Source organism: Schistocerca piceifrons, chromosome X (genome assembly GCF_021461385.2).
Source record: "Schistocerca piceifrons isolate TAMUIC-IGC-003096 chromosome X, iqSchPice1.1, whole genome shotgun sequence".
Taxonomy (NCBI): Eukaryota; Metazoa; Arthropoda; class Insecta; order Orthoptera; family Acrididae; genus Schistocerca; species Schistocerca piceifrons.
Window position 1 is genome coordinate 592,400,011 of NC_060149.1, and position 17,664 is coordinate 592,417,674.

General features: G+C 41.6%; 1 protein-coding gene across 1 annotated transcript in view; it reads right to left on the reverse strand.

Moving 5' to 3' along the window:
• LOC124721930 (F-box/LRR-repeat protein 5-like) overlaps positions 1-17,664 on the reverse strand; it is a 122,478-nt gene that overhangs the window by 7,921 nt on the left and 96,893 nt on the right. The window contains exons 4-5 of the mRNA XM_047247087.1: positions 10,710-10,830; positions 1,240-1,404 (exon numbers count right to left, since the gene is read on the reverse strand). Coding sequence (XP_047103043.1) covers positions 1,240-1,404; positions 10,710-10,830 — 286 coding nt within the window. The remainder of the gene's footprint in view (positions 1-1,239; positions 1,405-10,709; positions 10,831-17,664) is intronic.

A 17,664-nucleotide genomic window follows, 5' to 3' on the forward strand; every position in this document is an offset into this window, starting at 1 on the left:
GAGGGGGAGGCAAGGGGGGAGAGGGGGAGGCAAGGGGGGAGAGGGGGAGGCAAGGGGGGAGAGGGGGAGGCAAGGGGGGAGAGGGGGAGGCAAGGGGGGAGAGGGGGAGGCAAGGGGGGAGAGGGGGAGGCAAGGGGGGAGAGGGGGTGGCAAGGGGGGAGAGGGGGAGACAAGGGGGGAGAGGGGGAGGCAAGGGGGGAGAGGGGGAGGCAAGGGGGGAGAGGGGGAGGCAAGGGGGGAGAGGGGGAGGCAAGGGGGGAGAGGGGGAGGCAAGGGGGGGAGAGGGGGAGGCAAGGGGGGAGAGGGGGAGGCAAGGGGGGGAGAGGGGGAGGCAAGGGGGGAGAGGGGGAGGCAAGGGGGGAGAGGGGGAGGCAAGGGGGGAGAGGGGGAGGCAAGGGGGGAGAGGGGGAGGCAAGGGGGGAGAGGGGGAGGCAAGGGGGGAGAGGGGGAGGCAAGGGGGGAGAGGGGGAGGCAAGGGGGGAGAGGGGGAGGCAAGGGGGGAGAGGGGGAGGCAAGGGGGGAGAGGGGGAGGCAAGGGGGGAGAGGGGGAGGCAAGGGGGGAGAGGGGGAGGCAAGGGGGGAGAATATTTGTTGGGTAGTGTTTCATCTTCAAATAAGTGCAGATAACAGATCTTTTACATGTCAGATGTTGCATTAGCTGAAACTTGTTTGTATATGAATGAGTTATTTATGTTATTTATACAGCAGTGTAATGCTGATATTTGAAGTATAACTAATTGAAGGAAAGATAAGCACACGATTTGAGCCAGTAAAGTTTTGATGGAAGTTGATTTTCACTGGATGTGTTATCTTCTAAATTTCGTTTTTAAATATCAAGCTACTGATGACAATGTCACAGTACAGTTCCTTGTTGATACAAGGGATATTAATGTGGCTTTCATGTCTGTGAATGTTTTATGTATGTGCATAATTCCAAGTTGCCTAGTTAACCTCCTTGAATACAAGAAAGAGATTTTCAGATGCACACTTCTGTAACAGCTTTTTCAATGCAGATGAATTAAATGCAAATAGGAGAAAACAGTTGAATTTTCGAAGTTTACTAGAAAGGAACAAAAATTAAACAAATGCAATTGTCAAACAGAATTTGACAACTGAATTTCATGATTCCTTCGCTAAGTGTTAGGCAGTATTCAAGTGCTACCAAACAGAAAATTGCATTGAATTGTTGATGCGAAATTTATGTGGTGTTCATAAGAAATACAAATCTTTGATACGTACCCTCTAAATGCGAAGTATCCTGAAATACAAGTGTAGCTAAGATCTAAGGTCTCAAGATTAGGGCAGCTTAGCAGCATTAGTCTCACAAGATCATCTGTCAAGTTGACACCTGACATGCAAAGTAAGACAACCCCATGTCCAATAGTTGGAAGATGGTTAAGAATACTGAAAGATAAAAATAAATACATAAAATACATAACATCATGATGTGTGTGATTTTACTTCATACAAAACTGCACACTAACATTTACACTACAATAATGGACACTTTATTAAAATTTATAGTGCTGTTTTTGGTTCACCCACAGACTGGGCTAAAGAACAGTGATAAGACTTGAAAAACTGCATGAGAATTGCTAAATGTCTAGATCTGCTGCCATAATTGATGTGTATTTAAATATATGTAATCTGATACTACAAAAATGAGTGTTATAAATTGAAGTTTAGCAGAGGGAAACATAAACATATGTTGTTTCATTCAAGCTGCTGTAATTTATAGCAGCACTTGAGAAATGATTTTATAAAATACATCTGCCTAGAGTTCACTTCACTTCAGAGATGACAAAGTTATTGAAAATAAAAATCCATTTTCACAATTTTTTACTAAATAAATAAACAAGGAATTTTAGGATTTGGTAATATGTACATCATAATTTTTTGTGAATGTGGTATTTTATTTATTTGTACATTTCATAAACTAAAGTTTGGCATGTCTTCTTTGTGTTATCATCCTGAACTTGGATGATCTGCAACTTGTTTCGCATTTTTATTTTATTTTATTTATTTATTTTTTAATTTTGACTTAGTCCAAACATTTCCTGCATGACTAATACTTGGGCTATTATCAGGCCCATCAGGTACATTTGAAATTACAAAAATATGGCAAGAACCAATCACATTAGTACAGTACTGCTCATAAATGTAAACACTTGTAATTGTGAATGCAACTGAAGGATTAACACCTTGACCTGCAAATGAAGGTGTTCATGGAGTATAAATGCAATGAAATCTTGCTGTGTCAATTTGCATCAAGTTCATGCCATATACTCTCTTTCCATCTTAACAATATGCTGTAAGGAGAGGATATGCCTTTCAAATAGCCATGGAACCACTGTGAACTGATGCAGCAGGAAACCTGAGAATGTTTTCTTGGCACCTAAAAAGCACTGAAGGAAATTGTGGTGCAATAGTCAAAATTACAGCCCTAGGAAATGCCGTTACTATCATAAGGTGGTATCAAGTGGGGAACAGCAGCAAGAAATGTCTCAACGCTGCAGCAGTTAATATAATGTGTTTATAGCTTGAGAGAATGGTCAACAAGCTGGAAAGTAACAGTGTGATGGCAAAGTTCAGTTTGGATTCCACTTATGGTAGATTTTTTTCTGATACTGTGTTCATGTGTTTATAAGTACAAAGCACAAAATCAGCAGAATAAACATTTCTTGATTCTTAATAAGATATTTTTGGCCTTTAAAATGGCACAGAATGTGGTTTCCTAGCTACTTAATGTTCGTGCACAGGTCTTCCGTTTCTTTGTGTGAGGAAGTTAAGTCCATGTGGTGGATAATATATATCTCATTTTCTGCCACCTCCTCCACAGCAGTCAGGGTGATGTTCCAAAGGTTATCATAGGTAGTTGGTGTAGGGTCAGGCCAGTTACACAACGCTGGTGACTACTTTGAAGGACAGTAACAAGTGAAAACTTAACTCTTTTGTATCAGTTGTGAATAAATAGTTGCCACTATTTAAGTTCCAAACCTCATATTTGAGGTTGAATTTGGCACCTTGCAGCCTACACACCTGGAATGTCATTTGCTGAGGACAATATTGATTTATTGGAAAATACTACTTTCTACCAGTCACAATTGATATCATCCTTGACGAACACTAATTGATAGTGTCAGTGTTCATTAGTGAGCCTCTCACTGACAACGGCATGTTTGCTTTGCAGTCCAGCCGCCAGTCAAAAAGCATCCATTAGCCAAGGAATACATGAACTGGGCACCAGTTGCCACCCAGATGTTTTCACAATGCGAAGTCAGTCTGTAGCCAACAGTGTGTACTACTACTCACTGCTCTGGAAACTACAAAGAACTTTATTGTTCAATAATGTTCCCAGTCCTTTATGCTGCTAAGGATACGGCTATGTGAATGTGTTCTTACGACTGTTAGCATAATTCTAACATGCCAATATGGTAGGAAATGTGTGGCAACACCATGACTGTTCTCTTATTTCTGGTAGTGGCATCAAATTGTACTGTAAATCACTTATCACCTCAGTGAAACATTTAATAATTCTCTCACAAGATGTGACACTGAAGCAGAAAATTGGAGTTTTTGTCTAGTGGGATGTTGTTCTGCATGTAAGTTACAGCTGTTCTTCAATGTAATGTGGCAAGTAATAAGTCCTAGTCAACACTACAGCAACTGGAGGATTCTCAAGGTACCACTGTCTTGTTGTTTAGTGATACCACTCTTGTCATGTTATGCAATGGCTGCACTATCAGCCACTTCAAAATTTGTTGGGGGATTACAATACTCTATGTAAGTTTTTCTTTTTCTCCCCCAATCAAGTTACAAACAGCTACACTCAGTGATCAAAAGTATCCAGACACCTGGCTGAAAATGACTTACAAGTTCATGGCACCCTCCATTGATAATGCTGGAATTCAATATGGTGTTGGCCCACTCTTAGTCTTGATGACGTCTTCCACTCTTGCAGGCATACATTCAATCAAGTGCTGGAAGGTTTCTTGGGAAACATTCAATCAGGTGCTGGAAGGTTTCTTGGGGAATAGCAGCCCATTCTCCACGGAGTGCTGCACTGAGGAGAGGTACTGATGACATCGGTGAGGCCTGGCATGAAGTCGGTGTTCCAAAACATCCCAAAGGTGTTCTATAGGACTCAGGTCAGGACTCTGTGCAGGCCAGTCCATTACAGTGATGTTATTGTCATGTAGCCACTCCGCCACATGCCGTGCATTATAAACAGGTGCTCGATTGCATTGAAAGATACAATCACCATCCTCGAATTGCTCTTCAACAGTGGGAAGCAAGAAAGTGCTTAAAACATCAATGTAGGCTTATGCTGTGATAGTGCCACACGAAACAACAAGGGCTGCAAGCCCCCTCCATGTTACATACAACTACACCATAACACCACTGCCTCCGAATTTTACTGTTGGCACTACAAACGCTGCCAGATGATGTTCACCGGGCATTCGCCATACCCACACCCTGCCATCGGATTGCCACATTGTGTACCATGATTCATCACTCCGTACAAAATTTTTCCACTGTTCAATTGTCCAATGTTTATGCTTCTTACATCAGGTGAGGCGTCATTTGGCATTTAATAGCATGATGTGTGGCTTATGAGCAGCCGCTTGACCACGAAATCCAAGTTTTCTCACCTCCCGCCTAACTGCCACAGTACTTGAGGTGAATCCTGATGAAATTTGGGTTTCCTGCGTGATGGTCTGGATAGATGTCTGCCTGATAAACATTACGACCCTCTTTAACTGTCGGCGGTCTCTGTCAGTGAACACACAAGGTCAGCCTGTACGATTTTGTGCTGAATGTGTCCCTTCACATTTCCACTTCACTATCACATCAGAAACAGTGCCCCATGGAATGTTTATGAGTGCAGTAATCTCGTGTTTAGATGTGTGACACAAGTGACACCTAATCACCTGGCCACATTCCAAGCCCATGATTTCCGCAGAGTGCCCCACTCTGCTCTCTCACAATGTCTAATGACTACTGAGGTTGCTGATATGGAGTACCTGGTATTAGGTGGCAGCACAATGCACCTAACATGAAAAATGCATGTTTTTGGGGGGTGTAGAATGAAATCTGTATTAATAAAGAAACTGTAGAACCGTCACGTCTGTCTGAACACGTTAATCTCCAAATCTGCTAGATGAATTTTCACGGGGTTTTCACAGGTAACTCGAGCATAGCTGATCTAGCTCAGGCCCTGCTAAGTCACTGGAGGGAGTTGGCACACATCTGCACACACGTCACCTAATTCCCATAAATTCCATGGAAAGGGGCGGGGGGGGGGGGGGGGGGGCGATGAGCTCTGATGCCACATTCAATCACATCCCAGGTGTGTTCAATTGGGTTCAGATCTGGTGAGTTGGGGGGGTGGGGGGTCGTCAGCACATCAATTGGAACTCATCACTGTGTTCCTTGGAGCATTCCATCCCACTCCTGGCCTTGTGACATGGCACATTATCTGGCTGAAAAATGCCAGTGCCATTAGGAAATATGATCATCACAAAGGGGTGTACATGGCTTGCAAGCAGTGTACGATACTCCTTGGCCATCATGGTGTCTGGCAGGAGCTCCACTGGAGCCATGAAAGCCCACATGAATGTACCCCAGAGTAAAATTGAGCCGCCACCAACTTGTCTCTGTCCCACAACAGAGGTGTCAACAAGCCGTTCCCCTGGAAACCGATGGATTCACACCTTTCCACTGGCCTGATGTAGGTATCAGGAGTCACAGACCATACAATGCCCTGCCACTGTACCAACATCCAGTGCTGATGGTCATGTGTCCATCATTTCAGTCATAGTTGCCGATGTTGTGGGGTTAACATTGGCACATGCTTGTGTCACCAGCTGTGGAGGCACATCATTAGGAGCGTTCAGTGCACTGTGTGTTCAGACGCACTTATATTCCGCCCAGCATTAAAGACTGGTGTTATTTCCACCATAGAATGCTGCCTGTCCTGTTTTATCCATCTGGCCATCCAACAACATTTGACATCTGTAATGAGGTGTGGCCACCTAGCCGCAAAATGTCTGGACATGGTTTTACCTTGGTTTTGCCATGTGTTGAAGAAACTCACCACAGCACCTTTGAATACCTGACAAGTTGTGCAGTTTCTGAACTGCTTTTTCTGAGCCCTCGGGCCATCACAAATCTGTCATTGGTCAAACGCAGATAGATTCCCATTCTACACACGGACAGCATGTTCACAAATACTACATGCACTGTGTGTGCACTTGACTAGCAGTCATTCCTTGCCAGGTGATGCTATTATTGCCTGGACGGATCTATATTGATAGTAGGTCAGTTTCCAGAATGATATTTTCACTCTGCAGCGGAGTGTGCGCTGATATGAAACTTCCTGGCAGATTAAAACTGTGTGTCCGACCGAGACTCGAACTCGGGACGTTTGCCTTTCACGGGCAAGTGCTCTACCATCTGAGCAACCGAAGCACGACTCACGCCCGGTACTCACAGCCCTACCTCTGCCAGTATCTCATCTCCTACCTTCCAAACTTTACAGAAGCTCTCCTGCGAACCTTGCAGAACTAGCACTCCTGAAAGAAAGGATATAGCGGAGAGATGGCATAGCCACAGCCTGGGGGATGTTTCCAGAATGAGATTTTCACTCTGCAGCGGAGTGTGCGCTGATATGAAACTTCCTCATATCAGCGCACACTCCGCTGCAGAGTGAAAATCTCATTCTGGAAACATCCCCCAGGCTGTGGCTAAGCCATGTCTCCGCTATATCCTTTCTTTCAGGAGTGCTAGTTCTGCAAGGTTCGCAGGAGAGCTTCTGTAAAGTTTGGAAGGTAGGAGACGAGATACTGGCAGAGGTAGGGCTGTGAGTACTGGGCGTGAGTCGTGCTTCAGTAGCTCAGATGGTACAGCACTTGCCCGCGAAAGGCAAAGGTCCCGAGTTCGAGTCTCGGTCGGGCACACAGTTTTAATCTGCCAGGAAGTTTCAGTAGGTCAGTGTTTATAGTGTTCTGGCCAATCAGTGTACAGGCTTTAGTTCATCAAAATATGAAGATGGAAAAAAGATATAGTTTCAAATTTTATCCAAGATCAACTGCTCAGCTTACTAGTTCGGATGTTTTATCACTGTAGCGCAGTATACCAAAGAACCAATAGATGGCACTGACAGTTTTTTTTTTTAACTCAGTGACAGATGTATTTTCGGAAGTTTACATCAGTGGCAGAATTAAGCGCCATAATCTTAACTTTATGAGTGCAAACAGCGAATTTACTTGGCTAGGATGTACAGACTTATGTCACTCTGTATATTAAAAAATTAACAACATTGCTTTGCACCTTTAGATACATTTTATTTATATTCTTTGCTAGGAAGAAACAAATTTATTAAGTTTGCTTTGTGATTTGTGGACCTATTCATTAAATTCTGATTTCATTTTGCTTATATATAAAAATGCCTAGGGAAACAGGTCTTTCTGAATACACCCGAACTGCGGTCTATGTGATCTCAAGAATCCAATGAAGATTGTGCTGCGAGACTTTCTGTGGCTCAAGAACATCAGGTTTTAACTTGCTATTTGGAAACTACTCCTAAAGTGAGGTGTGACGTAACTCTTGAGAGCAACATGCATTACATCACTCCTCAAAAAGCCTTCACTCACAGATGCTTGAAGTTAATTCTCTCCAACGTGACATCACAAAAGTGGAAATTCTGAGGGAAGATGGCACAGGTGAGCGAGTTTTTATATCCTGTATCCCACTTGTTCCTAACAGTTCACCATACGGCTTTAAGTGTGTACAATTCCCAGTGACCTTATGCAATGACCATAAACAAAGCACAAGGCCAGATGCTAAATTTTGTGAGCTTGGGTCTCAGTGTCAGTCGCTTTTCGCATGGCCGGCTCTATGTGGCTCTCTTCCATGTTAGTTGATGTGAACATGCTTTTTGTTCATGTCCCCAAACATACAAAGAAGCTTTACACATCAAAATAAATTCAACGCATGCAAATAAATATCCAGGTAAAGCCGGGTTCCTCAGCTAGTTTAGTAATATAGAAAACTCAGTGTTCATGCTGCCAAAATTGCACAGATTGAACAATCAGTTTTTGACAGTCTTCATCTTTCTACTAACAAGGAAACCTCCCCATCGCACCCCCCTCAGATTTAGTTATAAGCTGGCACAATGGATAGGCCTTGAAAAACTGAACACAGATCAATCGAGAAAACAGGAAGAAGTTGTGTGGAACTATGAAAAAAATCAGTAAAATATACTAACTGAGTAGTCCATGCCAAGATAAACAACATCAAGGACAATGTGCGTTCAGGAGTGCCGTGGTCCTGTGGTTAGCGAGGGCAGCTACGGAACGAGAGGTCGTAGGTTCAAGTCTTCCCTCCAGTGAAAAGTTTAATTTCATATTTTCGGTTTATGTGACAAACTCTTATGTTTTCATCACTTTTTTGAGTGATTACCACATCCACAAGAAAACCTAAATCGGGCAAGGTAGAATAATCTTTTTACCCATTCGCAAAGTGTACAAGTTAGGTGGATCGACAACATATTCCTGTCATGTGACGCACATGCCGTCACCAGTGTCGTATAGAATATATCAGACGCGTTTTCCTGTGGAGGACTCGGTTGACCTATGACCTTGCGATCAAATGTTTTTGGTTCCCATTGGAGAGGCACATCCTTTTGTCTACTAATCGCACGGTTTTGCGGTGCGGTCACAAAACACAGACACTAAACTTATTACAGTGAACAGGGATGTCAATGAACGAATGGACAGATCATAACTTTGCGAAAATAAAGAAAGTAAAATTTTCAGTCGAGGGAAGACTTGAACCAAGGGCCTCTCGTTCCGCGGCTACTCACGCCAACCACGGGACCACGGCGCTCCTGAGCTCACATTCTCCTTGATGCTGCCTATGTTGCGCATGGATACTCAGTTTGTATATTTTACCTATTTTTTTCATAGTTCCACACAACTTCTTCCTGTTTCCTCGATTGATCTGTGTTCAGTTTTTCAAGGCCTATCCACTGTGCCAACTTATAACTAAATCTGCGGGGGGTGCGATGGGGAGGTTCCCTTGTAAGCAGTAACAGACAACAATGACAATGATGTAATACATATATCAACATTGTAGTCGTCATCATCAGCAGAAATTCCAGCAGTCCCATATGGGAGGGATAACAGCAAATGTTACCACCAGTTCTATCATACCTGCTATCTGAAATAACCCTCCTTGATTTAAATCCAAAACACAGTCACATATACTGTGTAAAATTACCTGTATCTTCATGAAGGAGGGATATGCACTATAAATATAGATAATAACAGTATATCCTATTTGCAGAGAAGTACTCGCATCTTCTTGGAACAGGTCTATAGTACTAAAGGACTGATTTCACATAATTTCTGATGTAATATTTCTTCTTCTGTGTATTCCCGATGCCTGTGGAAAAATTTATGTAATGCATTTAATTTGCATCAGTGCTGTACACAATTAACTCTACATGTTATAGATTTTTTATGACCAAATCTTGTGCTGTTAAATGTACCTGTATTTGATTTCTACCCAAACGATATTAAACAGGCCACACCACATTGCATAAAAATGCAGCCCTTTTTTACCATACCACAGGTCTATTTCATACCAAGAATTTGTTTCTCAACACTGTATATACTGTCCCTGTGGAAAAATACATTGCTTAAGGCTCAGTGAGAATGTGTATGCCATGATATCCCAATCCGCAATGTAAATGCCACACAGTTGTTTACACACACATTGACTGGTCTAGTCTTAATTTTAGAGGATATGGTTTCTCACTGTAGCACATGGAAAGTTGTTCATTATTAGTGCTTTACAGTGTTATAAAACATAGCTGACAGTCAACAGCATCCCAAGATCCAACTGGGGGGAGTAAGAAAGGCAGACGGGTGGAGGGGGGGGGGGGGGGAGTAGTTGACAAGTCATGTTACTTCATGATGGACTGTGGTCTAATTCTGAGCTTACATGACAAAAGTTTATTCGTGTACTTGCTACTACTCAGTATTGACTACATGTTCTGCCTTTCTTCAAAACGAAACTCAATTAATATGTCTGTGTGTGGCAGGGCAGCATATCAGCTTTAGTTTGTAATGACTTTTTTGTATATAAAAAGAGGGAGGGGGGGGGGGAAGCAGTAAAATGAATAACACTATGTTTCAATACATGACTCTATTATTGGCATTAGTATACTATTAATGCAATGGCTAGTGGCGTAATTTCTCCTTCAATATGATGTAAAAAGCAGCAGTGAAGAGAATGTATTTCATTTTCAGAAATACTGTCAATGAGTTGCAGCAGCAACAGTTTATTTTCTTGTAATGTATATTTTATATCAACTTCAGATATAATATTTAATTAACTGTTTTATAACTTTGGATGCATCTGAAGCAAACAAGTGAAATAATACCTGGTAAAAAACTCTGATCCTGCAAATAAATGACTTATCACACACTATGCACTGTTGTGCTACCAAACATATCCTTCACAGTAACTATAAATATAATTATAGTACACGAAAGCAGTAGCATATCACACACTTTCAAGACACACTTTAACTATTCACTTTGGATGCCTGAAAGTGTTCATTTACTTGATCCAAAACAACTAGTGAGAATCTGAATAAAGCAGATAATGAGGTAATATGAGAAGTAACTACAAGAACACACCCATGAATCACATAGAACTCCATTTCATCATCACAGAGCTGCCTTTCTGCTGGATGTGTATGATAACATGGAAGCCGTCCAGATTCAACATCACGGTGTGCTTCTTTAAACTCCCATAGGCCTGGAAATGGGACAGAACAGCTAAAATATGTGTATAAAATTTGTTTCTGGAATACAATGTTATCCTAATGCATTCGAATGGATGAAAAGGAATTGGGAAGCATTTAAGTTATCTCCAGTCCCATACTCTATTATTCATTACAAAGTAATTTATTCATATGAGGTTCTCATCCAACTGATAGATTAGTGTTCAAGAGCCATTCACTGGTATGGTTTGAATATGCTGCAAATTTTACTTACAAGTTTGGCCCTGTGAATGCAAAATGCTACTATGATCTACCAAATGGCGTCCAAACGAAATTAGAGATGATTCAGTTTTTTTTTTTTTTTTCTTAACACGATACATTATGATGAATCTCAAAGTAATGGATAGAATAAATAAAGATCATAAATGACACATGAACTGCTACTAAATGAGAAAGTTCTATGATGGCATAATCACAATACTGCATGAAAAGGGTAGTCTATAAACACGAGAACAATGAGAAATCATAGTCAGTTATTCAAGGTTAGGTTTCCAAAACTTTCATAAAGAAAATTCCCCTCAGCTAGCACAATTACAGTTGGTCTTTATCCTCTATGGCATTAATCATACACAGAAACACCAAAAAAACTGGTATAGACATGTTCATTTAAATACAGAGATATGTAAACAGGCAGAATACAGCGATGTGGTTGGCAATGTCTATATAACACAACAAGTGTCTGGCGCAGTTGTTAGATTGGTTACTGCTGCTACAATGGCATTTCACGAGTGTATCGGGAATATGAGGAATCCGGTAAAACACCAAATCTCTGACATCACTGCAGCCGGAAATAGATCCTGCAAGAACGGGACCAATGACGACTGAAGAGAATCATTCAAAATTACAGAAGTGCAACCCTTTCGTAAACTGACGCAGGTTTCAATTCTGCACCAACAACAATTGCCAGTGTGCAAACCATTCAATGAAACATCGGCGATATGGGCTTTCGGAGATGAAGGCCCACTCGTGTGCCATTGATGACTGCACAACACAAAGCTTTATGCCTCGCCTGGCACCGTCAACCCCGACATTGGACAGTTGATGACTGGAAACATATTGCCTGGTCCGACGAGTCTCATTTCAAATTGTATGTAACTGATTGACGTGTACGGGTATGGAAACAACCTCATAAATCCATGGACTCTGCATGTCAGCAGGGGACTGTTCAAGCTGGTGGAGGCTCTGTAATGGTGAGGGGGGTGTGCAGTTGGAGTGATATGGGACCCCTGATATGTCTAGATATGAATGCAACAGGTGACACTTACGTAAGCATCCTGTCTGATCACCTGGATTTTGGAGTTTGGATGACAGATACGGGAGTGGAATTTCTTGCTGGAGCAACTGTATAGCAGAGTTCATCAGTCATAGTTAGTGCAGATTGGTGGCAAGCCAGTATCTAGGCACCCCATTACCAGATACTTCCAATGGGTGAGAGATCTGGAGAGCGTAATGACCACATAAACAGTCTAACACTAGCTTGGTGGGTCAAGGCAGCAGTCTGCCAGACTTGGGCAATTCTAGAAGGACACTGTGACACCCCACACGTCCAGAATTGCTACAGAATGGCTCCAAGAACACTCTTCCGAGTTTGAACACTACAGCTGGCCACCAAACTCCCCAGACATGAACATTATTGAGCATATCTAGGATGCTTTGCAACATACTGTTCATAAGATATCTCCATCCCCTCATACTTTATGGATTTATGGACAGCAGGATTCATGGTGCGAATTCCCTTCAGCACTACTTCAGACATTAGTCTGAGTCCATGCCACGTCGTGTTGCACCACTTCTGTGTACTCGCGGCTGCCCTACACGATGTTAGGCAGATGTACCAGTTTCTTTGGCTCTTCCGTGTAGTTTAACCACACAAAATAATTTTATTAATCACTTAAGGACAAACTCCATAAATAAATACTTCTGCCCCCAAAATATGAAGCTATTATGTACTGACTACAATATCTTGCACTATCATACACAATACTCACAATTTTGGATAACAGTGTGATATACCAGATACTATACTTGGACAAAACAATCAGAAAGTCAGTCAAGTGAGCCCTATATAATTTAGAGAGAGAGAGAGAGAGAGAGAGAGAGAGAGAGAGAGAGGGGAGGGGGAAGGAGAGTTGTCTAACACAGCTTTGTGTACAATTCTCCTTATTTAAGTATGTAATTAGACTCTTGAATGATATGGGTTATTGTTCAACTATTAGAATTTGGTGCTTGTTTTCATTCTGACATGACAAAAGGTGACATAATGTCTATACTTCAATTAAAATAACTTTGCAATTGATACTTCAGCAAGTCAAGTGGGATCAAGTGTCAGCTATCCACAATTCATTCTCAGGCTCCATGTATTCATTGTGTTGCCCATTTTGTAGGTATATGACAAGCATGGGTAGTTACAGGTAGAGGGGTAAGAGTGACACGTCAATGCTGTACACAAGCTGGCACCACTGACGCCTATCAGTCACAAAGCAAACTTATTTTATGCATGCTATAATTTACTACAATCTGTGGAATGGCGACTCATCGATGTAACACACAATGTGAGCCAACAAATGGATTGAGGACTTTCGTGTTTCATAATTTTTGCTATAAAGAGGCACAAAGAAATTAAAGACATCGGCTGCCAGTGGGCATTGATTTGTATCAATAGGGCAAGTTGAAAATTTGTGCCGGACTGGGATTCAAACCTGGGTCTGCTGTTTACTAGGCAGGTATGCTGACCATTACACCATCTGGACACTATCGTCACCACAGCTGCATTGACTAGCACAGTATGGTTCCCATCAGATTCAAATTCTCAACTTATACGACACACTATGATGTAGCACCCCTGCTCATTAGCCTCATTGGACGCACTATCTCACTGATTACCATAAGAGTTCAAGCTTGTTGTGCACCTGCACTGGAGAGATCACTGGCCGTCATCACCTTAATTATACATGTAGTGTCTGCCTTTCGGACATAGTTATAGAGATTTAGTTTCTGGATTTTTTGAACAACATGCTAGAAGTAAAGATATTAGATGTGGTTGCTATAATCAGGAATATCGGAAAGTTTGTTACAGGATTCCAATCGAAAGGTGAATGTACACAGGTAAAAAAAGAAAAGAGAGATCAGAACTTTGCAGACAGCAATTCTGTTCATCAGTTTAACTTCTGTTAGAACAATTTTCAACAAACTGACAAAAATGGAATAACTTACAAAGTAAAATGACAGTGCCACTGGAAAACACACATGATATTAATTTCCCCAAGCACAGCAATTGGCAGTTATGTACAATACCAAAACAATGTAATGTATTTTCATGGGTAGACTTTTTCCACAGGTGTATTATCCGATAATACTCTAAGTGTGATTCTTTCCAGCAATTCATAAACAGGATTTTGAATGATACCTTAATTCTTATACAACAGGAAACTGCAGCTGATGATGTTTGAAACATCCAGCCTAAAACAAAAATTTACCTTATAAATATTAAAACCATTTGTAATCACAGCAACAATTTCCACAAAGCCATTGGCATGATGATAATTCTGGAAGGTTTGAAAATTATTGTGTTGTTATCCACCTCTGAAGGCTCACGGGGCCTGTTAGACACTATACTCTTCTCTGAGGATTGAACTGGCAACCTTCTCCAAGACCTTCACAATAGATGTTTCAGCATATCTATATTTTGAAAGCCATTGAACCATCGTTGGCAGAGGATACTTGGTACATATATTTGTAACAATCTGTCCTACTCCATTTATATATTAAGAGGGAAAAATAGTTTTATATGTATATACCTCAGTAGGTGCCTTGATCTTTCTTTTCTACTCTCATTGTTCCAAATTGAGACATACAGTGGAGCCACTAGGACTGTTGCATAGTCTTCCCTGAGTAGTAGTTCTCTGAGTGTTTCCACATGAGAACAGTGTCACTTTCTTCCCTAGATTCCAAATTAACATTGCCTAATCATCTCTGTTACACTGGCGTCTTGTACACTGTCTCTTTTACAGAGGCACTGCCTTTTCCAGAATCCTCTCCACAAATATGTCTTCCACTTGTCTTTCCTATTATGTGTTTTAAACAGTTCATTCCATTACACAGGGTGGTCAGAAACAGTGAAAAGCTTGCAAGGGTGCTGCAGGGGAGGCTGTGCTGAGGAATAATTGTTAAGAAAAGAAACTCAATACACTGTGCCATTTTGCAGGCCATTGTATGCACAAATTCAAGCAGCCCACCAGAGATGGTGTCACTGAACATGTTCTTAATTTCGATTCCTAAAACCAAACAAGAGAGTGATACAAAAATTGGACAAGGGACAGTAGTAAGGATTGAACTCTAGCCAAAGGCTGAGCAGTCTTGTGCACTATCCGTCCTCATGCACTATCATCTATGCTATGAGAACAACTGACACTAACTGTATTTGGCAAGCCACTTTAATTTGTAAAGACACTGGTTTGAATGGCTAACTTCTGTGCTAATTAATTCTGAAACGGTTCAATGTACCAAATTTTTTTTCTGAACAATTATTTCTCAGTACAACCTACTACTCTGCAACATACATTGCTTCGTAGTAAACTGAGGTGACAAAAGTCATGGGATAGTGATATGCAGATATTAAGATGACGGTAGGATCACAAACACAAGGTATAAAAGGGCAGTACATTGGTGGAGCTGTCAAATTAACAGACTCTGAACACGGAATGGTAGTTGGAGCTAGACACATGGGGCATTCCACTTTGGAAACCATTAGGGAATTCAATATTCTGAGAACTACAGTGTCAAGATTGTGCCGAGAATACCAAATACCTCTCACCACAGACAATGCAGTGGCCAGTGGCCTTCACTTAATGACTGGGAGCAGAGAAATCGATGTGGGCCTTACAACACATGTATTCGTTACCACACTGCAGTAAAATTTGGCATTAATGGGCTCTGGCAGCAGACAACTGGTGTGAGTACTTTTGCTAACAGCATGACATTGACTGCAGTGCCTCTCTTGGGCTTGTGACCACATCGGTTGGACCCTAGATGATTGGAAAACTGTGGCCCGGTCAGATGAGCCCCGATTTGAGTTTGTAAGAGCTGATAAGTTGTGAGTGTGGCACAGACTCTACGGAGCTATGGAGCCAAGTCAACTAGGCACTATGCAAGCTGGTGTAATCTCTGTTTACATGGGATGTACTGGGTCCTCTCAACCAACCGAACCAATCGTTGACTGGAAATGGTTATGTTTGGCTGCTTGGAGACCATTTGCAGCTATTCATGGACTTTATGTTAGCAAACAGTGGTGGAATTTTTATGAATGACAATGTGCCATGTCACTGGGCTGCAATTGTTCACGATTCATTTGAAGAACATTCTGGACAATTCAAGTGAATGATTTGGCCACCCTGGCCACCCTCAGCAACGAACATGAATCCCACTGAATATTTATCGGACATAACTGCGTGGTCAGTTTGTGCACAGCTCCCCACACTGGCAACACCTTCACAATTAGAGACAGCTATAGAGGCAGCACCACTCAATATTTCTGCAGGGGACTTCCAACGACTTGCTGAGTCCATGCCACATAAAGTTGCTACACAACATTGGGAAAAATGAGGTCCAACATGATATTATGAGGCATACCTAAGTGTTTTACCCCTAGATATTTAAGAAATATGACAGACCCTATAATTTTACCCCTGATTTTGTAATGGATACTACTGGGTTCTTTTATCTTTTTGTGGTTATTATTTTGCAATTGGAAACTGCAACGCATGATCCCACGATATACTGAGGAAGGCTGCCATCAAAGAGTCGGGCAGGCTTCAGCAGTAATGTATTGAGCATTTTGTGCACAGAATGCCTAAGAAGGCACAAGCGTATTCAATGCATACTGTGGAGCATTATGGTACTGAATGTTACCCAACAGCAATTTTTGATCCCACAGATGTGTACTTCTGAACAAAATGCCTTTATTTTAATTGTTGTTTTGTTTTTATTTCACAGTATTTTCTTATTTTCACAACACTTATTTTCATTTACTCCTTCCCCTGAATGTAAGGCAGATATGAGGGTAGTACACTCGTAGTCATATCACACTTCCTTGGGGGCACGCTATGTTACTTTCACTTTTGTTGAACACTCACTGGCAAGTGTAATCTATTGTGTTTTATCAGCCAAACCTGTTCCAGCATAGGCATCAAACAACATGTCCTTCATGAACATAATACCTTGCTTCTGAAAAGTGTTCGACACTGTACCATATTGTTAATATGGTAACTGTGATACTTGTGTGGAATATCCTTACAAATATATTAGAATCTTCTTTCTCAATATTCTTTTGACAACAAATGGAAATCACTACTCACAGCTACCTGTTTAATAGAGGTAGAAGGAAACCTGCATTCTCAGTGCAGTTCACTACATTCTGCTGTCTCTCCAATCGTAAATGGGACACTCTGGCCTGTGTACCTTGTTCAGTTGCCTGCTGAACTGATGTACAGGCAGTGACATCATTGGAACCTTCTGCCTTGTGGTTACCTGTGGTCAACAATAGAACTACACAAGGCCTTTTTCGAGGCAACTGGGAGTCTTACGTCAACCCCGACAGTATATGCTACCACCTCAACAAGCTCAACTTAGCCTCTAGGTATCTATTATGAGTAATATTGCAAAACTTCCAGCACCATGGTGTGCAAAGAAGGTGGACAAGAGGAACATCTGGAACAGGATCTTGATCAATGGCACTGTCATATATCTAGAGTAAACCATGGAAACATGTACATTAAGAAAATGAGTAGTACACCTAATGTTCCATTAAGACA